General features: G+C 44.6%; 1 protein-coding gene across 2 annotated transcripts in view; it reads left to right on the top strand.

The window, feature by feature from the left end:
- The first annotated feature begins 4,615 nt into the window (after positions 1–4,615).
- The window catches only part of NEBL (nebulette), a 385,069-nt gene continuing 362,497 nt past the window's right edge, over positions 4,616–27,187 (top strand). For both annotated transcript variants that reach the window (XM_068987358.1, XM_068987357.1), the window contains exons 1-2: positions 4,616–4,684; positions 5,975–6,069. In XM_068987358.1, the coding sequence (XP_068843459.1) occupies positions 4,616–4,684; positions 5,975–6,069 (164 nt within the window). The remainder of the gene's footprint in view (positions 4,685–5,974; positions 6,070–27,187) is intronic.

The raw sequence follows: 27,187 nt of genomic DNA, 5'->3' as shown, positions 1-27,187 counted from the left end.
CCCAAGAAAATAAAGTCTCTCACTGTTTCCATTGTTTCCCCATTGACCCATAGTGGTACTATAATGGTAAATGAGATAATTTCTCAAAAGTGCATAAGATCTTTGGAGAAATGCTTCATTAGGCTACAGCTTATATGCAGCTATCAAATGAAATTGTGAATTAAAATTTACCATTTTCTAGTTTCACAAATTGTTGGCTGAGAAAACTTGGTGAATTTGAGCCAACTGAAAAAAGTATACACAATTTTACACAATGTCTGACAAATACAATTGTTGTTGTTGTTTAGTTGCTCAGTTGTGTCCCACTCTTCGAGACCCCATGGAAGGTACCTGCCAGGCTCCTCTGTCCATGGAATTTACTAGGCAAGAAGACTGGAGTGAGTTGCCATTTCCTTGTCCAAGGGATCTTCATGACCCAGGGATCAAACCCAGGTCTCCTGCTTGGCAGGTGGATTCTTAACCACTGAGCCACCTTGGAAGCCTGACAAATATAAGGCATATAATAAAACTGTGTAATAAGAGAATTAATCATTTATTATTCAGTTATGAGAGTGATGCTTTATTACCCTATTTTTTTAAAAATTAATTTTTGGCCACACCAGGTGGCCTGTAGGATCTTATCTTCTCTACCAGGGAGCAAACCTGTGTCCCCTGGGACTGCCAGGGAAGTCCTAGCTTTACTTCTAATGTGTATTTTAGGAAAAAAAAAAACCCACATTGAATCTTGTATGTAAATCCATTATTTCCTTATTGTTGTGATGAAACTGAAAGCATGGTCTTCAGTTCCTGCCATTGGTCTATCAGTCAGCTTTTGCTGCAGTAATGAGCAGTCCCTCAAATTTCAGTGGCTCACAGAAACAATTATTTATTCCTTTATGTGAGGGTTGTGGACTTGCTGTGGCTTTGTTGGGCATGACTAGGCTTACTGAATTCATTGGGCTGTACTGGCTAGACAGGTCTTTAAATTCTTGGACAAGAGTCAGAGAAGCAGGCACTCCCTGGGATATGTTGTTTTTACAGTCAGGTGCCAAAGCTTAAGAAGGAGGGAGAACAGAGGCAATCCATGCAAATGACGTAAAGCTTCCACTCCGGTAAGGCATACAGCATGCCCACGGGAATTCCATTGGCTAAAGAAAGTCACATGATCAGTCCCAGCGTCAGTGCACTGGAGAAATACACTCTGCCTACAGGAACTGCCTTCAGGAACCAGGCTGAAGAGGAACGAAAAACTGTGAACCGATGTAATCCACCATACTCTGCATCCTCTGTTTGTCAAAGCCACTATTTGGCCTTTTGTAATATTAATTACTCTTTAAGGATTTTAATTTGAAGTTCAATTCATGTAGCTTAAATAATTTAGGTAATTATAGGGACTTCAATAGGATCTGTATATATAGGCCCCAGAGGTAAAAGTAAGCAGATTTGGGAAATTTAACTAAAGAAAAAATTTAATTCTTTAAGTATATAAATGTTTTCATAGGGGTCATGGTGGTAAGTTTTTCTTTACATCTATGGATGTCCAAGCCAGCAGAAAAGGATTTAATTAGAGATATTGGCATATAGTTACCATAAGGACCGATTTCTTGACTAGTCAAGTGAAAAAGACATGAAAGGGGCAAAAGGTCTCCCCAGTGGATAATTAAATCATTCATCTGTTTGAAAGAGGAAGGCTGGACCAGATGACAGATTTCTGCCAATTCTCTGTTTATAGTACTTTGAATTTTGAAATAAGCCCTTAAAGGCAAATGGTATTAAAACTCCTTTTACACCAGTAAAATGGCAGTAAGAAACTTAGAAGCTGGCTTAATGTAGAAAATAGCAAGCAAAACATATTTACTTCTGAGAGAATAAAACACCATAGTTAATTCCACTTTTAATACATTCATTGGTCTTATACACACTTTCAAAAAACATTTAATAAGTTCCTATTGTGTGTTCAGCATTGTGATAAGTGCTGGTTGGCTAAGAAATTATATAATTCATAGTTAAAAGATCTGATAAATCAGCTAGAAATGTCACAGATCGGTATCATGCTTCCTCAGAACTTTCTGCTTGCCAATTAAAAGACAACAGAATTTTAAACTATATTTTATGATGTACACTTAGGAAAATCTAAGTGCTAAAAAATTACTGTCTTCCAGGTGATCTATACCTTTTTCTTCCTCAGGCATTTCCTTTCTTTTGTTTTTTTAATTCAATGTAGGTCCTTCCCCCACCCAGTTTTATTGTGGTATACTTAACTGAATTGTAAGATATTTAAATGTACAGTGTGATGATTTGACGCATATGATTTGATACATTGTGAAAGGAAATCCCCATGGAGATAACACATCCATCACCTCTCATATTTTCTCTTTTTATTTGGATGAGAACACATAAGTTCTACTTTCTTAGCAAATTTCAGTTCTATGATAACCTGTGCATGGAACATCTTTTTCCATCCTCTTTCAGTCTGTATGTATCTCTAGGTCTGCAGTGGGTCTCTTCTCACCATGTTATAGGTAAGATCCTGAGACCTTATTCATAACTGGATACTGATAACCATTAACCAACCTCTCCCAATTTCAGTGCCCAGCCCCTGACAACCACTTTGTACTCTCTATGAGTTCAACTTTCTACCTTTTTTTTCCCCCTCTAAGATTCCACGTGTAACTGACATCATGTCTGGCTTCTTTTACTTAGCATAAAATCTTCCACTTTCACCCATGGCCTTAAGCATTTCTAATGAGCTCTGAGGTGTTTTTAAACGACAAGGGATCCTCTCTGACAGCAAATTATTGCTTTATTTGCTTTTGAGGTTGACTTGTGAGCAGGCAAATAGTAATTCAAAGGCTGCTGCGGTGGTGGATGGATCTCTTTTAAGAAATAATCTCTTTTGAAAAGTCAAACATTACAGCCTCAATCTAAATTGTATTTCATCAGCATGCCTGCCTGAGGAGCTCAGAACTTAGTAGCTTTCTTTTTTCCCCGAAAAGCTCCAGCTATGATTTTTTTTTTTAACAACTAATATTTGCTACAGTAGTTGCTGAGTGGCATTGCTGAATCTTAATCTGTGTACCAGCAACTGGAATGTGTTTGCTTGTTTGTTACAACTGGCCTGTGATAATCCTTGCTGACACTTCCATAGTGTTTACCAAGAGCCAGGCAGGTTGAAACACTTCAGAACTGCTGACTCATAAAATCCTCACACTAGGAGACCAGGAGCTGTTTTGCTGTGCGATGTTATTCCCATTTTGCAGATGTGAAAACTGAAGCATAGAGAGGCTATTTGCGTATTTGTGACAGTAAATGGGAGGGTTGGGCTTTCAACTCAGGCCGAGTAGCTCCATTCTGCTGCGTTTTACAAAGCGAGTCCAATGACCTTATTAAAACAACAAACCGATTCTAATTCCATTTGATATCCTACACTGGGCCTTCAACTTGATTTCTGGCCCTTCTGGTTAGGACCATGAGTTTGTAATTGCATCCCTTAATGGAAGTGAAGAACTTTTCGTAGACCCTACGTTAATTGCAAAAATACAGCTAAAAATACAGAATGACGACCGTTTAATTAATCAGGAAAGACTTGATTCGGGTCTAAAATGGCCAATCGTTCTTCAAGAATAGATATAAAGAGCGCAGTGGTGGGGAGCCAGTGAGGCCCCCATCCAGGGTCCGAGCAGTTCACGCGGCACGCGGGGAACGCTTTCTCGGGGAGAAGACCCTTAGGAACAGGCGCGGCACAGCGCAGGGCGCTCGGGGACGTGAATCCCCAGGTTCCCCGCAGGTCTCCGGGCTCCCGGGCCTGAGCGCGTCGCTGCGCGCTCCTAGACCATCCTCTGCCCGGGGACTGGGCGCTGCGCCGGGCGTTCCTGCGCCGCCGCCCGCGACCCGAGGCTGGAGGAGGAGGGTGGGCGTACCCCCGCCCCCCGCTCCGCGCGACCTTTGGGCACCAAGAACGTCAGTCTGCCTTGGAGTGGGGGTGGGGTACCGGCTGGGGCCGGAGAGAGGAGAAATGGGGGGCAAGGAGTGCGCGGGCTTGAGCCCTCCCCGCCCCCCGTTGTCCCCCAGACCGCCGCCGCCGCCCACCTGGCCGCCCCTGCTGCGGCGCCGGCCGGAGGCGCGCTCCCAGGCCTCCGGGTCGCGCTGTCTGCGGAGCTTTCCGGGCGTCTGCCCTCCCCCCACCCGCGCTTCGCCCGCCCTCCCCCGGGGCCCGACGTGCTCGTTCCCTGCCACCTCGGTCGGGGCGCGCCGGTGGGTTTGGCCTGCGCCGCGGCGGCGAGGCGGGGGAGCGAGTGAGCGCGAGGGGCGGGAGCGAGTGTCTGTGTGAGTCACCGGTACCTGGAGTGCGAGCGGCGCAGAGCGAGCGGCGCGGAGCCCGAGCCGGAGCCGAGCCCGAGCCCGCGAGCGCGGCCGACCCCCCCGGGCGCCAGGCCCCGCTGCGCACCCACCCGCGCCGCCGCCGCCTCCCCGCGCGCCGCGCCGCCCGCTCGCCCCCGGCCCCGCGCCCGGCCGCCCGCCGCCCTCCCGCCTGCCCCGAGGCGGTGCGGGGCTCGCCGGGGGATGTCACAGCGGCTCCTCGGAGCCCCCAGCCGCCGCCGCCGCCGCCCAGCCGCCGCCCCCGGGAACCGCGACAATGAACCCCCAGTGCGCCCGCTGCGGGAAAGTCGTGTATCCCACCGAGAAAGTCAACTGCTTGGATAAGGTGAGCGAGGGGGCGCTGGGCCAGCCGAGACCTGCCGGGCTCCGGGCTGCACCTGCTCGGAGAAGTTTTGGCATCTCGGTTGAAAAGAGAAGAGTGGGTTTGTGCCTGTGTTGTGTGTATGTGTGTGTGTATGTCTTGGCATCGGGTGAGGGCACACGAAGACGCCCGCAGGAGTGCCAGAGAGCACGCGTGGCGACCGTGATGTTGGAACCGGGAAAGGCTTTTGTCGGGGTGCGGGCTGCGGGGGTGCGGCGCTGCGCCGGCGGCGGCAGAGCGGCTGCGGAGGGCGCCTGGCCGAGCGCGGCGCGGGGCCGGGAGAGCCGGGGCTGGGCCCCCAGGGGCAGTTCGGCTGGCTGCACCCCTCCCACCTCCACTTGGACCCCTCCTTGTCCTGCACCCGCACCCCAAGGATCCGCTCGGATCCCCACCTCACTCCCGCCCCAGCGCCTCCCACGAAGGCGGCGAGGTGGAGAGGCAAATAGTAATTAATGTGTCATGGGGCAGCCGCTGCCGCATTGCTAAGAATAATCCCCGCCGGAGAGCCCGGGCTGAGCGCGGCGAGCCAGACCCACGGGGGGCTAATCCACACGGCTGGGAATTCCAGAGGAAGTGGCTTTAGCCCAGCCCCTGCAGCCCTGCTTCCCTACCCTTCCCGGGCGTGGATGGAGTTTAACAGCCCAGGAGAGAGACCCTGGCTCTATCCTAAGTGACAATTGAACCCTGCCGAAGGCGGTCCCGGTGAAATTTGGCTGTGGTCACACAAATGCCTGTTAAGAGCACGCCGTCATCCGTATAGTCATTCCAGACAGAGTCCATCTTTCTCGCAATTTAGTGGAAGCTGGACAGGCATGGGGAGGCCAGGGGTACCTACATAGTGTGCCTCTTGCCACTTCGGGTTGCCTGACTTGCGGTGGACACTGTTTATCAAGATGCCCCGGACAGTTTAGGTGCTTTGAACTGGATTCATTTTCCTTGAGGCCACTTCACAGTTTCTATTTCTCCATTAACCAGGCGCAGAATTCCTTTTTGGCTGCTCACAGAAGTGTGATCCGGGCAGAGCCCTTGGCATTTCTTCCATCTGAGTCTGTAAACTGCGGTGGGGATTCATTTAAAACTCAGTTTTAATAACTGCCGGCATTATTTACTTAACTGAAAGTCTGAGACGTCCACTGGTACCTACAGTCATTTTAGTATTTTCAGATAGGAGGACTAAAAATGTCTGTTTTCTGTACCCATCCTGGAAAGAACTGGCATTGTACTGACATTTCAAACATTTATTTTTTTTTTCAGTATTGGCATAAAGGATGTTTCCATTGCGAAGTCTGTAAGATGGCTCTCAACATGAACAACTACAAAGGCTATGAAAAGAAGCCCTATTGTAATGCGTAAGTATCGCCAACATGGTGTGCCAGGTGCGGGCGCAGCAGCAGAGCAGAGAAGTGGGTGGATCTGCCTGTTCTGAAGAATTGGCTTGCTGTTGTCTCCCAGGTGTGGCGGTGACCAGTTATCTGTTTATGCCACATCCTCTGGGGCCATGCAGTTTGCTGAAGGTCATTGCATTTTTGTCTTTCCCATGTGCTGGGTGATTTGTGTGTGTCTTCAAACAAGGTTAGTTCTTGAGATTCAGTGTTGCAGTTAGAGACATTGGTTAGAAGCTGAGGAACTTACACACCTGAGAACATGCAAGCTATGAAATGCATGTCAGATTTGCAGTTTATTCATATGCCAGTTTCCATTTTAATCATATGGTATGGCCATGCTACATTTTCTGCCCCAACCTAGTCTCTTGGAGAAAGGAGTCTTGCTCCTTTGGCCTTAGCTGAGACCGCTCCGGAGATGCTGGAGCTGAAAAGGGGAAGCAAAGAATTGAGACCTGGGTATTTCCAACTGGTTAATAGTAGGTCTGTTGGTGGAGATTAAAATTGGTAAGTTATCTTTGGTGGGCTTTACTGTTGGCATGCTTCCAATCTATGGTAATTGTGATTAGGTAGCATTTATACAGTGCTTGGAGAAGGCAATGGCACCCCACTCCAGTACTCTTGCCTGGCAAATCCCATGGAGGGAGGAGCCTGGTGGGCTGCAGTCCATGGAGTCGCTAGGAGTTGGACACGACTAAGTGACTTCACTTTGACTTTTCACTTTCATGCACTGGAGAAGGAAATGGCAACCCACTCCAGTGTTCTTGCCTGGAGAATCCCAGAGACGGGGGAGCCTGGTGGGCTGCCGTCTCTGGGGTTGCACAGAGTCAGACACTACTGAAGCGACTTGGCAGCAGCAGCAGCATACAGTGCTTATCATTCCTCAGGCCCTATTCTAAGCACTTTGTGCATACTGACTCATTTAATCATTACAGACCTTACAGCTTAGAGGGTTGTTGTTATTCCCATTTGTCAGATGAAGGAGTTGAGGCTTTGAGAGGATAAGCCTGGGAACGGGGCTCAGATCACTCCTGGAGCCTGCAAATGGTCAACATAGCCCAGTGTGTCCAAATGGCTACCTTGCTACTCTCCGCCTGTGTTTCTCCACTTTTTGAGCATCCTCCCACTCAGACTATTTTCGACTATGGGCTTTTGGCCCTGATGGCTGAACCTTTTTCTTCCCGGTTCCCTTGTCGGGGCTTATCCAGCCTGGAGGCAGCAGAGGAGCCCTAGCCTTCTGGCTGGAATATTGCCAGAGATTCATTCTCCCTGGAGTTTTGAAAACAGGTTTGTTCAGGTCTTCTGGAGATGGAGGGCCTGTGGTTCATTCCTGCTTCACTCATGGGAGTGATTTTTTCATAGATGGTAAATTTTTGGTAAACGGATGTAATGTGCTCATACCTCTCCGGTGAATAACTTAATTAAGAATCTCTTTGTATTTCCTTTGGTCCTAGTTTAGTGTTTACAAGTAGACCAGAAACGTAAAACGGTAGCATTGAACAGAATTCATGATTTGAATAAGTGAAGTCCGCAGATAGTCCATTGATGTTTTCAGCCCTCCTGTATCACGCCTCTTACTAGAATAACACAGAGCAATAAATGAGGTCCCAGTGTCATGATCACCTGCTTCTCTTAGAGGTATGGAGGCTTGGTTAGAGATTAAAAGCAGGCAGCAGTAACTAGAATGGAGAGCACCGCCCCCCATCCCACCCCTACGACCCATAAGCAGGATGATTGGTTTTTGGTTAAAGGAAAGTGAACCCTGTAACTCTTCCAGCCTGTGGCCTGATTCCATCAGGCTGCTTGGGCCACATCAGGATTCTTTATAGCTTCACAGTCTGAAGTTTAACCCAGTGATAAACTTTAGTGGTCCTGGAGGAATGGGGAGGGTAAGGGGAAAGGCAGGAAGAGGAAAGCCAGGAAAGAGAAAAGGAGAAGACAGCAGCAAATATATATGTATATGCATAATGTATTTATGTGTATATATATATGTATGTAGGATATAGTTATACTATATACATATGAGCTTCCCAGGTGGCTCAGTGGTAAAGAATCTCCTGCTTTCCAAGCAGGAGACTTGGGTTCCCTTGGGTGGGGAAGATCCCCTGGAGAAGGAAATGGCAACCCATTCGAGCATTCTTGCCTGGGAAACCCCATGGACAGAGGAGCCTGGTGGGCTGCAATGGTGTCTCAAAAGAGTTGGACACGACTCAGCAACTAAACAACAACAACAAATATATGTTTATAGACATACACATATGCTCACACACACAAAGAACTGAATGAGGGAGAAAAAAGATGACAAAAATAAAAAAGAACAAAAGAAAAGAAGTGTAACTGAAGTGGAGTCTTTGACTGCTTTGGGTCACTTGAAAGTTCAAAGCTTACTGCTGAGTTTCAGTTCACTCCAGTTAGAAAAGACCATCAGATTCTGCAGCAAGTCATGGTTGGCTGGTTGGTCCCCTGACTTCAGTGAACTAGTGCCCAGAACTGTGGAAATTTGGACTCCCCCCAAACGCAAACCCTCTCTTTGTAGATAGGAAATATCCTGCTGTGTTGTTTCATAGATCTGAGTCTTATTTTTAATACTTTAGGTGTATCTAAATGGAATGCTTACAGGTTTTCTCTCTAAAATTTCTTATGTACTTTCTAGTGCTTTGTTATTAGGTTCAGGTTGAGTTTTGGGGGTTAGCAGCGTCTCAGATGTTTTGCTTAATGTCGGAACTGGTAGTCCACTTCATAGAGCAGCGAGACAAGGGAAGACAGAAATCCATCTTTAGTGAGTAGAGTTGACGGCTTAAATGTTTAATTTAGTTTTACATTCATGTCACAGCTTGATATGCTGTCTCCCAGAAAACAAGCCTGGCAAGCTTGTAGGTTCTGCCTGCTGTTCCAGGCTGGTAGGCCCCTATTCTTGACCCTTATTTTTCCAAGGGCACAGGGTGCCACGTAAATTCACTGGTCAGCGTGGATTACCCTCTGGAGAGCCCAATGCCTTTGCTCTAAATCAGGTGCTGTGTGTCAATCAGCTGTTCCCTGTGGTCTTGGCCAGAAGGGCTGCCATCATTTCTCTGGGTCACTGGTGGAAAATTGATTCTCTGAAGCATACTGCTACCAGAAAATGAAACATTCTACGTCCATGTAAAGTAATATTTTATCTGCCCCTGGTTTGGCTCAGGAGTGAATATATATACATGCTTAAATGAAAATGACCGTTCTTCACCCCCTGTAACTTTTTATTGTGAAGATTCTCACGCATACAAAATGGTTCAAAGAATAAGGCAATGAACTTCCGTATACCCTCCACTGAGATGTAACTGTTCTTAACATTTTGCAGTATTTGCCTCATTTGTTTATCTAGTTATCTGTCTAGATGTATTTATTATTGTTGGGCCATTCATCAGTTTTAGCCATCATGTTAGTTTCATACATCGAGATATTTTATCCCTAAAAATGACATCACACAGGTACTAAGGATATTTTTCTTAAGGAATTACAGAGCCAATATCACACTTAAAAATTTAACAGAAATCTCATAATAGCTTTTAAAATCTTGTTCATATTCACGTTTCCTTCACTAGCCTCAGGATATCTTTGGTAGCTGTTTTTTTTTTTTTAATTTAAATCCAGGATCCAATTAAGGTTCATACTTTACATTCAGTTGTTATAAAAATGACAACTTTTCTTGATTACTGGAGATTCACCATCAGTTGTTTAATTTCTGCTGTCATTTCTGTTGTTTTACATAACCTGTCAGAGCTTTCAGGAAGAGGACTTAAGTAGCATTTCTTGTAAAAATAATGCATGTGATTAACTTAAGAACCTTTAAAGTAAATATTAAAATATGCTGAAAAAATTTGAAAGCGTAAGCAGACATTTAGGGTTTTTTAGGAAAACATAAAGGCTTTTCATTTTAACTGATACCCAGGGGCAATTTTTTTTTAAATGGAATAAAGTAGTGAGTATTTTCTTTAGTTTAAATGTGTTGCTTGTTTATATTCTCATGTGTTTAGAGAAGAAACAAGTTTTCTGTTTGATTTCATGCAAAGGAGAACATGTGTAAAATATAATTTGCATACTGTTTAAATTTTGATCTTTTGATAGAAAGATCAAAGTATAGGGCACACTAGTTGTAAGATTAGGCATGATACACGTTTAGTTCCCAATGCAGCGGTGTACCCTGTTAGAATATTTAAAAACAAACTGATCGACTTGAGCACATGTCATGTTTCCACAAGCCTTTATGTTTTGTCAGCAGGCAGTGGATTCTTTTGCACATTCAAGGTTTCTTCCCATCACGGAACTTGCAAAGAAAAGAGGACTAGGCGATATTTTTATTGCTCATAAATGCTGGGAACGTAACACTAGCTGATTAGACAAAAAACACTGCTCATATCTGTAGGTGAATTAGTATGCCAAGTTAAACTATAAATGTATTGCTACCCAACAAGCCCTACAGAGAACATAAACTCCTTAAGGCTGTTTGTCAGATAGAGAATTTAATGTATTGTAAGTGCCAGAATTGCATTTATTATATGTTTGTAAAGAACATATTGGTTCTTAAGATATTCTGAGCAGTATCATCACTTCGCAGTGCCAGTGACTGGCCATTTCATGTACTATCACAAAGCAGCACGTTATTTTAGGTCAGGGGAAGGGCCAGTTTATGATGCCATCTCTTAGTGCAACACTGCCAATAATTTCCCCAAATCATCACTTTTGCAGGGATTTTTTGGGGGCTGCCCATTTGTCCTGACCTGCCCACATTTAATATCCCTTGTATCTGTGTCAAGTGTATCTTCAGTTAGGGGCCTGAAGGAACACAAGTGTCTGTACTAAATATGCTTCATTATCCTTCCAAAGAAGCTTCCTTCTCACCAGATAGTTTCACTTAACATAATTTTGGAACAATTTAAAAATAAACCAGCAGGAGCCGTTTGCTGTGTTTACTTTCACTCTGCCTGTGTTAGCATTCTGTCTTGTGAATATTTATGGACTATCTGCAGCCTGGATGATGCAGTCAAGGTGCTCCTGGTCACGGGCCACTCAGAACGGTCAGCTCCGTTCAGCCAGCTTGCCGTGAGGGGGTTATCTAGGCCAGCGACCCAGCAACTCTCATCTCCTCTTTCTCTGTTGGTGACTCTCCACCAGTGCCTTTACTAAGGGGACCTCAGAGGACACAGAAGGAAATTGAATTTAAACCTGAGAGGGTTTTCCATCACATATTTGCCTTATCTCTCCTGACGCCTCCCAAACCTGGTTCCATAACACTCCAAGGACTTGAGTTATCTCAAGGGGACTTAGGAAATTCTTTCTATTAGGTTAGCTTTAATTACTTAAGAACTTTTCATGAAAGGCACAATGGGACAATTGGCAAGTTGGAGCCAGACAGAACTAAACTCGAATCCTGGCTCTATCATGGTCCACTGATTCTCTGATCACTGAGCTTGTCTTTTCACCTGTGAAATGGGTATATGTGTGTGTATGTGTGTGTGTGTGTGTGTGTGTGTGTGTGTGTGTGCATGCGTGCATGCTCTCAGTCATGTCTGACTCCTAAAATGCGAATAGTAATGCTTAACCTGCAGATCTGAGTGAGAATGAATGACGCTGGGCATGTCAAGGTTCCAGCCTGGTTTCTGCCAAATCACAAACCTTCAGGAAACTGTGGTGCTCTTATTTCCTTGGTGATGCTTTATTGAGGGGTGAAGGAGGAAGAAAAAGGATGAAAGGCAGAAGAGGAATTTCCTTAGTACCCGGTTCCAGGACCTCCCTTTAGATACCAAAATCTGAGGCCGCTCAAGTCCAAGGTCAGCTCTCTCTGCATTGGTGGTTCTGCATCCTCAAGTTCAACCACCTGGGGATCGGGTTCCACTGTAGTATTTATTGGAAAAAATCCATGTGTAAGTGGATCCTTGAAGTTCGAACTCGTGTTGTTCAAAGAAATGGTAGTCACACCTGTTAGAAGGTTTATACCAGTATTTTGCACACTATGGGTTGCCACTTGTTTGAGGGTTGTATCTAGAACTTAAAGAATGAAGGAGAGAAGGGGAGAGAGAAAATATCAGAATGCGTTTGAGTAGTGGAAAGAGTACTGTTTTGGCAAAGATTTTTTCAAGTCATATGTGTAAAGTGTGTATAGCATCATGATGTAAAAAATATTTTTACTGGAAGATGTAGTCAAAAAAGATTTGAGAAATCCTAGCTTAGTTCCCTATTCTTAACGCCGCACACATCACAGAGCGTTGGAAGTTGCCAGTATGTACAAGTGCTGTGCCGAAAGTGCGTGAATTCAGACAGCCTCTGCTTTCACTCTCTCTGTCTGTGCAACCACGCCCTCTCCCATAGCCAGCCATCCTTCAGGACTCAGCTCAGCCACAAGAGCGCTCACCATCCTGTGGAGGAGCCACGAGCCCTCTTCCTGCATGGCGTGGCTCTGAGGGCAGAGCTGTCTTGCTTCCCCGGTATCTGCAGAGCCTGGCACTTAGTGCTCAATAGAGACTGGCTGCCTCAGTGAGTGTGATGGTTATGCTGCAGCCCAGAGTGTGGTCTCGGGCCTCCTCCCTCAGTTCAGGATGTGGTCCAGCAGAGCTCCTTCTGAGCCTGGGCATCTGGAGGAGCTGGCTTGAGAATAGACCTTATAGAACCTGAATGGTGGTCCGGTGGCCAAGCTTCACCAGATCTGAATACCAAAGGATAAAGTCTCCCCACTGGAGGCATAGACTCACCTTTGCCAATCCAAGTGAACATGAAGGGACATCCTTTCCGTGCTAATGGGCTCAGTTTCAAAATATGGTACCTTTCTAAAAGATTCTATATGGATGCTCATTAATTTTCTTCTGGGTTTAATTATAATCTGTAAAATGGGATAGTTTCTACCTAAGAGGAACGTTTATAGAAATGAAAAGGGGAAAATATTTGTAAGCCTCAGCACATCAGATAACACCTATTAGTATCCAAATGTTGGTCTCCTCCCTTATTTATAATAAATTGAAAGTTGCTTATTTCCCCTTTAAAGAAAGAAGAAGAATGTCACATTGTTAAAAGCAACCGTTTCTGTGGGAGGACATTGTGATACATAGAGGTTCTAGTTTGCATCAATTAGAATTCTGCCTTGTCTGACTTTTCCGTCGCCTACTGCATAGAGATGAGACCTTTTGCTTATAGACCTGACGTGAGAAGCTGACAGTTGTTTTTTGTTTTTCATTTTGCTAAAACTGTTTTTCAGTTTGCTAAAACTGATTGAAAGTGAGGGAAGGAGACACTTTATTTGAACTAAATAAAAAGGTTCCAGTGTCCATGCAACCTGATCTGATTCTCAGGTACCTTATGGAACCGTTGACGACATCGGATGAATTTTAGTATCCTTTGAAATCATTGTAGAAGGCTCTATTTACATGTCACGCCCTGAGTTCTGCCACATTTGGAAGTATTTCCGTCTCTTTATGATGATCTGTGTGTTACAGAGTGATGTCAGGTTAGAAAAGATTTGGGGCTAAAGCACAGTGTTACTTCCTAAATCACAGTGAGATGCAAGGTTAATGCAAGATATAGATGTGTGCGCTTAAAGGGGTATTGATTATGTGTCAGGGGCCTGTGTAAGAGTGCATTTCAGTACGTCTTTCTTTAAACGTTTTCACATGAGTGCTTTAAAGGACGCTTGGTTCTTGGGAATGTCAGGAGGGTGAGTGAGGCAGACAGACCCACACATGACACCCCCATCCAGAACTTCACGGCCCCTCATGGCTCAGCCTCTAGAGGCACAGGAAGTCAGATTTTTTCTTTTTCTCTCTGGTTCTGTTCTCCTCTAGTCGGTGTTACTAGAAGAGCTATGCTTTTTACAGTGGGGGAAGTGGGAGCTAGAATAATGTCGATGAGCTGAGTACTCAGAACATTTTGAGGATTTGGTAAAAGGATAATTTTTTTGGTTTTATTTTTAATTGAAATATAGTTGATTTTACACTTAGTTTCAGGTGTATAGACAAGTGATTACGTTTTAGAATGTGGTGGTGGCTTAGTCACTAAGTCGTGCCTGACTCTTCGCAACCTATGGACTGTAGCCTGCCAGGCTCCTCTCTCGATGGGCTTCTCCAGACAAGCATTCTTGAGTAGGACGCCGTTTCCTTCTCCGGGGGATCTCTCCGATCCAGGCATTGAACCCAAGTCTCTTCTGTCTCCTGCACTGGCAGGTAGAATGTTTACCGCTGGCACCGCCTGGGAAGCCATATATATATATACACACACACTCGTTTTCAGATTCTTTTCCATTATAGGTTAACACAAGATTTGAATACAGTTCTCTTTGTTATACAGTAGATCCTTGTCGTTTATCTCTTTTATATATAGTAAAAGGATGATTATTGATTCTAATGTTCAGCTAATCTATCAAAGGGTTCTGTAGTCTCTCTTGCAACACTAGACACGGGGCACAAACATAACCAGCAAACAGGAAGCCATGGGGAAGGACCAGGTCTGAATGGCAAGGATCGTTTATTCCAGCACTGGAAACCCAGGGTTCACGTTATCTGTGATCAGCTGTGTGTTTTTCTTAGTCCTTGAGAGCCTCTCATCATGTTCAGCTTCTGTTTACTTTTCCGCACTCTCTGCCGACTCATTCCCATCGAACCATAGGAGGAGCTAGAAGAAAACTAGTTTGATGTGCGTACTTTTGAATAGCCTGAGATCGATCTGTAGACGGGTGGCCTGGGGGTATACTTCTGCTACATCTCTGCAATCTCTTAGACAGAAATCCTTGATCAGCTCTTCTGATGCTCATTTTCCATCCAGAGCAGGGGCAGGTCAACCTCACAGAGAGGTAGAGACATGGGATGGCCGCGCGTGGCTGTTGGTCAGAGATCTGGGATGTGGAGTTAGATGGTTTGCCTGCTGGGATTGAATTCGATCTTGAAATCTGACTTCACGATGTGTTACTGGATCAAAAGTGTGAACTGCTCCAAGTTCAGGGAACACACAGGAGCATCATAGCGGCGCAGTGAGTGCACGCATCAGTACAGAAGGACGTATAAACGTGTGTTTTTGATGGTCTGTTCGGTTGCCTGCATCATCTTCTCCTGGCTTCACATCCCACCGTCCACCCAGAGCCCCATGTATCTCTGTCATAGTCTACGTTCCCTTTTCCTTCTGTCCCTCCCCACACATGTATCCTCTCTGTCCTCCCCCTGCTTCTGACTCTCATACTCTCATCAGTGATCAGAGCATTGTCCCCTACCTGATCTCTTTGTTCTAGTCTTTCTCGCCTTTTTTTTTTTTTTTTTTGCTACACCATGTGGCATGTGGGATCTTAGTTCCCTGACCAGGGATCAAACTTGTGCCCCCTACATTGGAACCACTAGACCACCAGGGAAGTCCCTAGTCTTTCTCTTTTTGAATGCTTTTTCTGTCACTGCAGTTTATCTTTTGAAACCACAGTTCTGGCCATATTATTCCCTTATACACACACTTCTGATGGCTCCCCACTGCCTACAGAAAAACAAAAAAGGGTTTCTGATAGAAACCCAGGGCTTTTCACACTTTCTCCACTTCCTTTCACACTCCTCTCAAACCACACTGGACTGCCAGCTCTGATGCCTTCATCAGGTTTCTTAGCTGAGGTCTCAGTATTCTTACCCGTAAAATGGGCATCATAACAGACTCTACCTCATCAGATTAAGGGTTTATTAGCATATCATTCTCGGAGAAGGTGATGGCACCCCACTCCAGTACTCTTGCCTGGAAAATTCTGGACAGAGGAGCCTGGTAGGCTGCAGTCCATGGGGTCGCTAAGAGTCGGACACAACTGAGCAACTTCACTTTCACTTTTCACTTTCATGCATTGGAGAAGGAAATGGCAACCCACTCCAGTGTTCTTGCCTGGAGAATCCCAGGGACAGGGGAGCCTGGTGGGCTGCCATCTATGGGGTCACACAGAGTCGGACACAACTGAAGTGATTTAGCAACATATCATTCTAAATAATAAGTTTAGCCACAGTTTCAAGCATACAATAAGGAGGTATAAAAGTTAGATTTTCATTGTTGTTAAACTTGACATGGTGATTTGACCTTTTTCTCACACTATTCTTACGCTGTGTTCTATCCTCCCTTCTTTTAAAATTGCTTTGGGACCTCCCTGGTGGTGCAGTGGTTAAGACCTCACCTTCCATCCAATGTAGGAGGTGTGGATTTGATCCCTGTTTGGGCCATTAAGTTCCCACATGCCCATGCTTCGTGGCCAAAAAGCCAAAACATAAAACCAGAGCAATATTGTAACAAATTCAATGAAGATTTTTAAAAAGTGATCCACATTAAAAAATACTTTAAAAAGACACCAAAAAAAAAAAAAACTTAAAAAAGTGAAATTCCTTTCACATGGCCGTAACCACATTTGTGAAGCCATTCTGCACTCTTAGTTAATTCAGTTCAGTTCAGTCACTAAGTTGTATCTGACTCTTTGCAACCCCATGAACTGCAGCACGCCAGGCCTCCCTATCCATCACCAACTTCCGGAGTTTACCCAGACTTATGTCCATTGAGTTGGTGATGCCATCCAACCATCTCATCCTCTGTTATCCCCTTCTCCTCCTGTCCTCAATCTTTCCAAGCATCAGGGTCTTTTCAAATGAGTCAGCTCTTTGCATCAGGCGGCCAAAGTATTGGAGTCTCAGCTTCAACATCAGCCCTTCAAATGAACACCCAGGACTGATCTCCTTTAGGATGGACTGGTTGGATCTCCTTGCAGTCCAAGGGACTCTCAAGAGTCTTCTCCAACACCACAGTTCAAAAGCATCAATTCTTCGGCACTCAGCTTTCTTTATAGTCCAACTCTCACATCCATACATGACCACAGGAAAAACCATAGCCTTGACTAGACAGACCTTTGTTGACAAAGTAATGTCTCTGCTTTTTTAATATGCTGTCTAGGTTGGTCATAACTTTCTTTCCAAGAGCAAGCGTCTTTTAGTTTCATGGCTGCAATCACCATCTGCAGTGATTTTGGAGCCCCCAAAAATAAAGTCAGTCACTGTTTCCACTGTTTCCCCATCTATTTGCCATGAACTGATGGGACCAGATGCCATGATTTTAGTTTTCTGAATGTTGAGCTTTAAGCCAACTTTTTCACTCTCTTCTTTCACTTTCGTCAAGAGGCTCTTTAGTTCTTCTCTGCTTTCTGCCATAAGGGTGGTGTCATCTGCATGTCTAAGGTTATTGATATTTCTCCTGGCAATCTTGATTCCAGCTTGTGCTTCTTCCAGCCCAGCATTTCTCATGATGTACTCTGCATAGAAGTTAAATAAGCAGGGTGACAATATACAGCCTTGACGTACTCCTTTTCCTATTTGGAACCAGTCCATGTCCAATTCTAACTGTTGCTTCCTGACCTGCATATAGGTTTCTCAAGAGGCAGGTCAGGTGGTCTGGTATTCCCATCTCTTTCAGAATTTTCCACAGTTTATTGTGATCCACACAGTCAAAGGCTTTGGCATAGTCAATAAAGCAGAAATATATATTTTTCTGGGACTCTTTTGCTTTTTCGATGATCCAGTGGATGTTAGCAATTTAATCTCTGGTTCTTCTGTCTTTTCTAAAACCAGCTTGAACATCTGAAAGTTCATGGTTCGCATATTGTTGAAGCCTGGCTTGGAGAATTTTGAGCATTACTTTACTAGGGTGTGACATGAGTGTAATTGTGTGGTAGTTTGAGCATTCCTTGGCATTGCCTTTCTTTGGGATTGGAATGAAGACTGACCTTTTCCAGTCCTGTGGCCACTGCTGAGTTTTCCAAATTTGCTGACATTGCTTAGTTAATTACTGGACTCTTTCTTTGTGTACCCACTGTAGTCTTCATGTCTCAGTTTTATCACTTATCAGGAACCCTCCCTTGTACTAGAACTGTGCTTGTCTCCCTCTTCAAGCTGGTTTCCTGCTGAAATTGGGCTGTGAAGTTCTCAGCTGGTGTTGGAGCTGGGTTGGATGTGGGGAGTTAGGTCAGCTGCAAGAGCTTTGCTTCTTGAAGGGATTATTTCTTATGTATGTTTTAGGAATTGAGAATATGTTGCAATGCTGCAGTGCAGTTCTTTAAACATTTTTTTTAAATTTACTTTTGGCTGCACTGGATCTTTGTTGTTGCATGAGCTTCATTTTAGTTGCGGTGCACGGGCTTCTCATTGTGGTGGCTTTTCTTGTTGAGCAGCACAGGCTCAGTAGTTGTCGCACATGGGCTTAGTTACCCTGTAGCATGTGGAATCTTCCCAGGAGGATTCCTAACCATTGGACCACCAGGGAAGTCCTGGAAGTGCAATTCTGATGCGTAAGTGAAGGGTGCCATCTTCAACAAGACAGCCCTTGCTTCAGATGCTGCTGGAAGTTCAGGCGTCCCTCAGACCAACTAGCTACAAATTTGGAAAGGGGGTCCCCAGCCCCTTTAGATTTGACAGTTTGCTAGAGCGACCCACAGAACTCAGAACAGTCCTACACTGAAGATTTTTGTTTGATCAGGACACGGGCAGGACCAGTCCAGCAAGGAGACACATAGGACCCGGTGTGGGAACGTCCTGGACCTGCCCTTGCACTGTGGGGTCAGGAGCAGTCTGCCTTCCTCCCGCTCTCCCCACACATCCATGCATTCCCAAACCAGGGATCTCAGCCAGATCTGGAGCTTTGGTGTTCAGAGTGGTTAGTGAGGTTTCATTGTGCAGGATGATGACTCTTTGGCCATGAGATTATTCGACTCCAGCCCCTTACCCCTCCCTAGAGGAAGTCCACTCACATCGCCCAACACAAAGCTCCAGCCCTCTAATCACATGATTTCTGGAGCGGCCAGCCCCATCCTGATCATCCTGTCACAACAACTCAGGCATGGAAGCCGGGGCTCATAAATGTCAAAGATATTTCCAATTACTTGTGAAATTCCAACTATTTAGTGTGTGTCCCAGGAACCAGGGACTAATGCTACTTAAATTCATGATTATACAACAGGCCTGCTTCTCACTGTCCTCATCGGATGTCCTGTTTGCGTTGTTGAGACTGTACTGCCCTTTCATATCATGAACGTTTCTATCTCATCATGACGAGAAGGACCATCTCAAACCCACCATATCTATGTAGTCCGTCAGTAGAGGCTGGGGAGGACATGTAAGCCGTTGACAGCCTGCACACAGGAGGTGGGTGGGAGGACCTATTTGTGGAAGGACCCTTGATATAACTCTCTAGGTTTGGTTTTTATAAAGAAGCAAGTCTTTCCTATCAGCAAATTACATTCTTGAGGGTGAGGATGGTCCCGATTGCCTTTGTACCCTTTGGTGCCTGCTGTGTTCTTGCTTATTCTCCCCTCATAGTGTAGATTTCACAGCAGCTCTGTTGGGGGTGCCGCGAGCCCCTTTAGTTGTCTGAGCCATGCAGCTCAGCCTCAGGCATCCCTCACTGAGAGCAGGCTCAATAGGAAGAAACGCTTTCTTTTCATGAGGATCCGTGCGGTGGTCCCAGTGGAGCGGCCCTGCTTGGGCTGACAACACACATGAGCAACAGCTACTACTTTCTCTGTTTAGGTGGAGTGTGGAAATTTATAGCTAGATCATTGGTCACTGACATGCAGTCAAAAGGTGATAAGAGGAGTGCCATCTACAAAGGTAGTTGGTGAAATCACTTGGTTTTTCCAAAGGTCTCAGGAGTGACTTCTGTGTTTTCTTTGTTTTTAAATTCGTTTAGAATAAACTTTTCGGTCAACCCAATACTTTTTGGCCACACCACATGGCACGTGGGACCTCCCCCAACCAGGGATTGAACCCACGCTCTCTGTGTTGGCAGTGTGGAGTCTTAACTCCTGGACTCCAGGGAAGTCCCTCACTCCTGGGTTCTAGACATCAGGCCATGTTTTCATTCACTTGCCTATCCATATACTTTTTTCTGGAAATAAGTATGATTTATTTAATCCCTGAAACAAAATATAATCAGGGATTAATTAATCCCTGCTAAATTAAGAAGTCTTTACATTGTTTTATGGGGCTCCTCTGGTGGCTCAGACGGTAAAGAGTCTGTCTGCAATGAGGGTAGATCTGCGTTCTATCCCTGGTTCAGGAAGATCCCCTGGAGAAGGAAATGGCAACCCACTCCAGTATTCTTGCCTGGAGAATCCCATGGACCGGAAAGCCTGGTGGGCTACAGCCCACGGGGTTGCAAAGAGTCAGACACGACTGAGCGACTACCACTTCACTTCACTTCACTTCACTTCATGGAAGCATTTAATTTTCTTTAGTGACTTTCTTCATTGTCTTTTCTTCCAGATTTCCAGGCTTCAAAAACAACTCAGCAGTGATCTGTGCTTCTTCCCCCTCCCCCCGTGCCAAAGCTGGAGTACTCTTTGTCCCCCTCAGTCCCACCCCTCTTCTCTCTCTCTCTCTCTCTCTCTCTCTCTCTCTCTCTCTCTCTCTCTCGCTGTGTTAAACTCTTCTGTGTTGCCACTGACGTAGTTCTCTGGTTTCCTTAACATTAAGTGAAATTCTATTTTAAAGTGTCTAGATGTTTAAGGCACATCATAATTAAGGGTTATTCCTGTCAGGAATAGAAGCACCATATTAGAACAGTTCTTCCTTGGAGGCTGCTAAAGAAGGAAAATCCTGTTTAGAGGGTTTGCCTCTGTGGACTTCTTTTTTTTTTTAGTGGTGGTTATGTAACATCAGGTTTAATTGGCCAAGAGTGAGGAAGCTGGTTTGATTGTGTGCCTTCTGGTCTATGTACCTGAGGAGATAAGTGGTCAGCGCAAACACCCATAATTTGTACACGGGGCTCCTGCCCAGGAAGTGTCCTGCACAATGGTGACTGGACAGATGTTGAAAGAGAAGCAGTCTGTTTTTTCTTCCTGCCATGGTGAGTGTGTAAGAGCCACTGAATAAACACTTGTGGATGGACTTTAAAAGCACATTTGTGCTGAATGGGATATAGCAGTCCTCTGTTTGGTAGTAAACCTCCTAATGCTGGCATCTTTCTCTGGCAAAGCCTGGCGGGTCAGGAGAGAGTGCTACTCAGGGTTTAAAAAGTAATTCCCTGAACTCTGCTCAATGTGATGTGGCAGCCTGGATGGGAGGGGGGTTGGGGGGAGAACGGATGCTAGGTATGGCTGAATCCTTTCCTTGTTCACCTGAAACTATCACAACATTGTTAACTGGCTATATATAACTCGATACAAAAATAAAAAGTTTAAAGTTGAGAAAAAAAAATTCCCCGCAGGAAAGAACAGGTGGTAACATAAAAGAAAGATCCCAGTGTACAAACTATGGGGTGTGAGATAGGTTCAAGGATGTATTGTACAATATGGGAAATATAGGCAATGTTTTGTAATAACTATAAGTGGAAAATAGCTTTAGAAATTATATAGAAATGAGAAATTAAAGAGAAAAGAAGAGGAAAGGTTAGCAATCATTTTGAAGAGGCGGCAGAGCACAGAGAGTGATAACTGTGGAGCCAGATGGCTTGACTTCAAATCCCAGCCTCGCCACTCACTAGCTGGGGAGCGTCACTCAAGAGTTCTTTGTCACAGTTTCCTAATCTGCCCTTATCTGTAAGTGGGAGGCAGTGATGGTTGAGCACATTATTTACAGAGAATTCAGCACAGCACCTTATACCTACAAGTTCTCAGTGTATAGAAACCTTTTTTTTTTTTCCTCTCTCTCTCCAAGTCTTTTCAGGTAAAACTTGGCCTATACCTATCACTTATTTCTAGAGTCAGACATATCCAAAATGGAGGTGTGGTACCCACTCTCCCTGTCTAAATGTCTTTGTACTTTGACCAAGAGTGGAGGAGAGGGGAAAGCCCCTGGAAGAAAATGGTGCTAGGATGCTGTGTATGGTGTTCACTCTCAGGGCAGACTCTGCAGAAGTTAAATTTATAGTTTGATGATACCCCGTTTTATTCTGTATGAGGATAAAGAATCTGTATTCAGTTCAGTGTTTATCATTATTGGTTTAGGTTTTCCGGCAGGGGGTGTCTCCATCTAGAGAATGTAAATATGGGGTCTCGCACTACACTTGAGTAATTCAACTGAACAAATATTTGTGGAACTCAGATCCAGAGTGCAAGGCAATCTTGAATCAGGTACAAAATTCTGAGGGACATAAAGACAGCTATGAAACAGTTCTAACCCTTGGGTTTAAACAATACAGTCTATTGAACAAGATAAAAAGGAAAAAAAAATAAGAAGTACCTGTGTGGAGGATGAGGAAGTATTGAATAATTCTCAGAAGAGACCAACAGGGAAATATAGTGATGATCTTACCCATCTGTACCAAAGCATAGATGCTAACGATGGTTCACTGGATCCAGAGGTATTATGGGTCTGTGGTGGGGACAGGCTAAGTCAGTCCTGGTGGGGCTTGCTGTGCTAAAAAAGAAACAAACCTAATAGGTGGGTCCATGTATAGAAGGAAAGAAAATGGAAGGTGAAAAAATGATGGAAAACTTTTGGAGGAGGATGAAATGAAGGAGAAGCCAGTTTATGGCAGACCAGGGGCCACTTAACACAGATACAAAAGATAACTGATGGTTTCTCCACATGCGTACACTTTGGCACAGAGGCTAGATGCTGTCTAAAGGGAGGCTTTACTGAGACAGCTGTTCAAAGATTAAAAATATCAGTTGACTGTTCGCTTTGCTTTTGTTTATAGTTTCCCTGTTTTCAAGCTGCTTCCAGCTTAACGTGGAAAATGAGGAAGGGTGGGCTGGCGATATCCTCGCAAGGTTTCGAGAATATTGGAGCAAGTGGTCTCTGCTCCCTTGATGCTCACCAGAGTGAGAGGAGAGATTGCTGGTCCCACCACATCCCAGACTCCAGGAAACCTGTTCACAGTGTGTGAGAAGCAGAGGGGGCGTGTGAGTTCAGGAAGCCCTGGGTTACGAGGCAGTAGCCACGTAAAGTTCAGTCTTCCCTGTGCATCCAGGGGCAGGCACGGTCCTTGGCTCACAGTCGGCCTTTAATAAAGATTTAGTGAATAAATGAAAGAAGGAATAAAAAGAAAGGGGGCTCCGTTAACTAGAAGACTTTGAAACATAAAGTTCTGATGGAAAACGTTAATTATTCCAGCGAGGGAGAAAATGAGGAACAACTCTTAAAACCAAAACACACAAAAAACCAACATAGGGCACCACCCCCTGGAGTCTTTTGAACTCTGATTAGCATGACACACAGTGGGAAACTGAGAATTTAAAAATGCGCGAACAGTCTAAGAATAGGGTCAGGAAAGCTAAAGGCTGACATGAGCAATGGCTTGTCATTGAGACGAAAGAATTCGAACAGCTTTTATGTTCCAAGAAGGAGCTCCCAGGTGGTTCAGTGGTAAAGAATCTGCCTGCCAATATATGAGACACAGGAGATGTGGGTTCTATCCCTGGGTTGGATAGATTCCCTGGAGAAGGAAATGGCAACCCACTCCAGTCTTCTTGCCTGGAAAATCCCATAGACAGAGGAGCCTGGAGGACTAAAGTCCATGGGGTTGCAAAGAGTCAGACAACATTGAGTGACTGAGTACACACATGTTTCAAGAAAAAAGGTGACCTGTGGCTTGGGGAAGATACTGGAATAATAAAATGACATCGGAAAGAGTAGAATTATTCAGTTCCTAGTTAGCTTTCCTCTTTTCAACCAAGAAGAAGATATTTAAAACTAAAAAAGACCCATAAGAATCATGAAGAAATGAAAACCTGGGATAGTAGGGCGAGGAAGAAGACATCAAGCCATTCTTCATGGTAGTGAAAGAAACCGGAATCTCTAGGTCCAGATGAACCGCTAGGCCCAGATGCATGGCGTCATAGGGTCCCGAGGAGGCCCTGTGGACACTGTCCTGGAACTGAAATCAGGCTCCCTTACCCCTGACGATGAACGAAGATGTGATGGGTGCTCAGCTAGGTGAGTTACTTCCCTTGGCTCTGCCTCTGGGCTCTCATTTGCAAAATGATGTCCTGTCAGCCCACCTGTCAAATGATCAGTGTCTCAGATATTGACAATAATAGCACTTACTACCTCTTCTGGTTATTGTAAGGAATAAATCAGATAACCCGTGTAAACAGTTGACAGAGTTGATATCATCTAAGTATCTGTTACACTCATTATTCTTTGAGAAATAATGAGTATAATTATTGCTCTCTTTGAGAAATTATCCACACAAGAGAGCTTTGGAGATGGAAAAATATTTCAAGTTTTAGAAAGGGGAAGAGGAGACAGATTGTAGAAATTACAGCCTAATAAATTTGACATTAATTCCTGGCAGAATTCTCATGTGGATAAGTTTAGAGACGCTTGGGAGGATCAGCATAAAGAGTCCTAATGGCTTCTGTATTAGTTTGCTAGGCCTGCTGGGTGGACTATCATGAACAGGTGGCTTAAATAATAGGAATGTATCGTGTCACGGTTGTGGAGACTAGAAATCCAAAATCAAGGTGTCCCCAGGACTGGCTTTTCTGGGGGTGGTGGGCATGAGGGAGGACCTGTCCTGGGTGTCTCTCCTTTCCTTGTAGATGGTTATTGTCTCTCTGTGTCTCTTCACATCATCTTCTCTCTGTGCCTCTGTTGAAATTTCATTTTTTTACAAGGACAGCGGTCATATTGGGTTAGGTCCCACCCAAATGTTATTGTTCAGTTGCTCAGTCATGTCCAACTCTTTGAGACCCCATGGACGGCAGCACACCAGGCCTCCCTGTCCTTCACCATCTCCCAGAGCTTGCTTAAACTCATGTCCATCGAGTCGATGACGCCATCCAACCATCTTATCCTCTGTTGTCCCCTTCTCCTCCTGCCTTCAATCTTTCCCACCGTCAGGGTCTTTTCTAAGGGGTCAGTTCTTCATATTGGGTGGCAAAGTATTGGAGTTTCAGCTTCAGCACGAGTCCTTCCAATGAATATTCAGGACTGATCTCCTTTAGGATGGACTGGTTGGATCTCCTTGCAGTCCAATGGACTCTCAAGAGTCTTCTCCAACAGTACAGTTTAAAAGCATCAATCCTTTGGCCCTCAGCTTCCTTTATAGTCCAGCTCTCACATCCATACATGACTACTGGAAAAACCATAGCTTTGACTAGATGGACCTTTGTTGGCAAGGTGCCTGTGTTGAAATTTCTCCTTTTCACAAGGACAATGGTCATATTGGTTTAGGGCCCACCAATATGGGCCTTTGATTCCCTCTGATGTTTCTGTACATACAGCCATGTTCTGAGGTCCTAGGGGGTTAGGAAATAAATTTGAAAAATTCTCTTATTTTTTATTTTAAAAATATTTGTTTATCTATCTGACTGTGCCGGGTCTCAGGTGCAGTACATGGGATCTTCGTTGCATCATGTGGGATCTTTATTTGCAGCACACGAGCTAGTTACTGTGGAAGGACTCAGTAATTATGGCTCATGGGCTTAGTTGCCCCTCGGCAGGTGGAATGTTAGTTCCTCGACCAGGTATCAAGCCCACATCCCCCGCATTGCAAGGTGGAATCTTAACTACTGACCACTAGGAAAGTCTCTTAACATATCTTTTAAAAGGGAAATTCAGCCCTTAACAGTTTCACTAACAAAAGTCAAGTCAAGCAAAATAAGCCTTACTATTTTGGTGGTATAGAAGAAGAGAAATATATACAGAGTGAACGTAGAGTTTTTTTTAAAAAGTGTTCAATACTCTTAATTTTCACAGATGAAATTTATGGTGAGTATATTCCCCCTCCTCCCACACAGGCACTTGGGTTAGTCTGTGTTTGAATTACACACCTTGGCTCCAGTGTCTGCCTCTTCACTTGCCTCCATGTTCTCAAGACCTCACCCTTATTTTCAAGGCTTTCTTCTCGTCCACCCAGGGCCTTTACTTTGTGACATTGTGTGCCTTGTAAGCTTGCGAAACAATTATGAAATTGTTCTCTGATGGATTGTTCCTGCTCACAGGAAAATGGCATTAAAATATTTATAGAGAAATGAATTTCAGTTTCCAATGGAAAAGGCCAGAAGAAATATGGTTTAAAATTTCATAGAAAATGACACCATTCTCATTATTGTATTTTGAAAAGGAGGAGAAAAAAAAAAAAGTCTCCTGACAGTGACTTCACCTTTTAGTTCATGTGGAAAATTCCGGTGTGGAGATTTATCATCGTAATATTTCTACCATTGAGGATTTATATTTTCATTTCAGAATTTAATTATTAATTTGATCATGAAGCTTTCTCAGAACTTCTTTATTAAAACCCCTTTTATTATTTTATTAAGTAATGGAAGTTCATCTGTGTTTCAAGAGGTGGTGGAGTAGGCTGACTCTTGTCATGCTGGCATTTAAGTGTAGGCACTGGGCTCCTGAGAAGCACACGTCCAGGCCTGCAGGACAGGTGGATCCTGTGATAAGACTTGTGTGGGTCCTGCTTTGTTTTCAGTAGTCGTGCTCCCTGCTTAACCTAGTCTCCCAGGTGAACCTTATCACCTGATAGAAATCTTATCCACTCAGTGAGTTCATGTGTATTTTGAAAAGCAGCACTTCTCCTCCACCCTCGCCCCCTGACTTTGAAAACAAATCCCAAACACACTCCTCCTTTTTCCTCCTCATAATCAGATATTAACTTTCAATGCCTCCCAAGTCCTGTTGACGTTTCTATCTTGAGTTAATTTTTTGGTAACTCTTTGTCTATTTACACATGGCTGCCTTTTGCTCCACAAGAAGCTGAATGGAAAGCTCTTAGGGCCTTAACAAAAAGACCTAGCCCACCTTTCTCCAGTTGTCTTGGTGTCTTTTTCTCCTCCCGTAAATAAAGGAATGCCTCTAATTTTGTTTTCCTCTGTAGTTTCTGTTGGTCCTTTCTGTTTTCACCACTTGAGTGGCCAGGAATTCAGCCTTGCTGTATGATGGACCTTTCTAATTTTTCTAAAAATCTTTGACCCCCTCAAAGAGGATTGCTGGGCCTGGCCTGAGACTGTAGTGCAGTGACCCGGCTGGCTTTTGAGAGTCAGCAGAGGCTGGTGGCCTGGGGCCTGTCCACCTCTGGCCTCATGCAGTGGGGCGGCTAGTCTCTACAGAGGGATTGATAAAGAGAGGAACAGAAAAAGTGTTTTGTAAATATCAAGCACAGCACTACATCAGTGGAA

This window comes from Capricornis sumatraensis, chromosome 15, assembly GCF_032405125.1.
Source record: "Capricornis sumatraensis isolate serow.1 chromosome 15, serow.2, whole genome shotgun sequence".
NCBI lineage: Eukaryota > Metazoa > Chordata > Mammalia > Artiodactyla > Bovidae > Capricornis > Capricornis sumatraensis.
The sequence above is the reverse complement of the archived record's forward strand: the minus strand, read 5'-3'. Positions and strand labels throughout refer to the sequence as shown.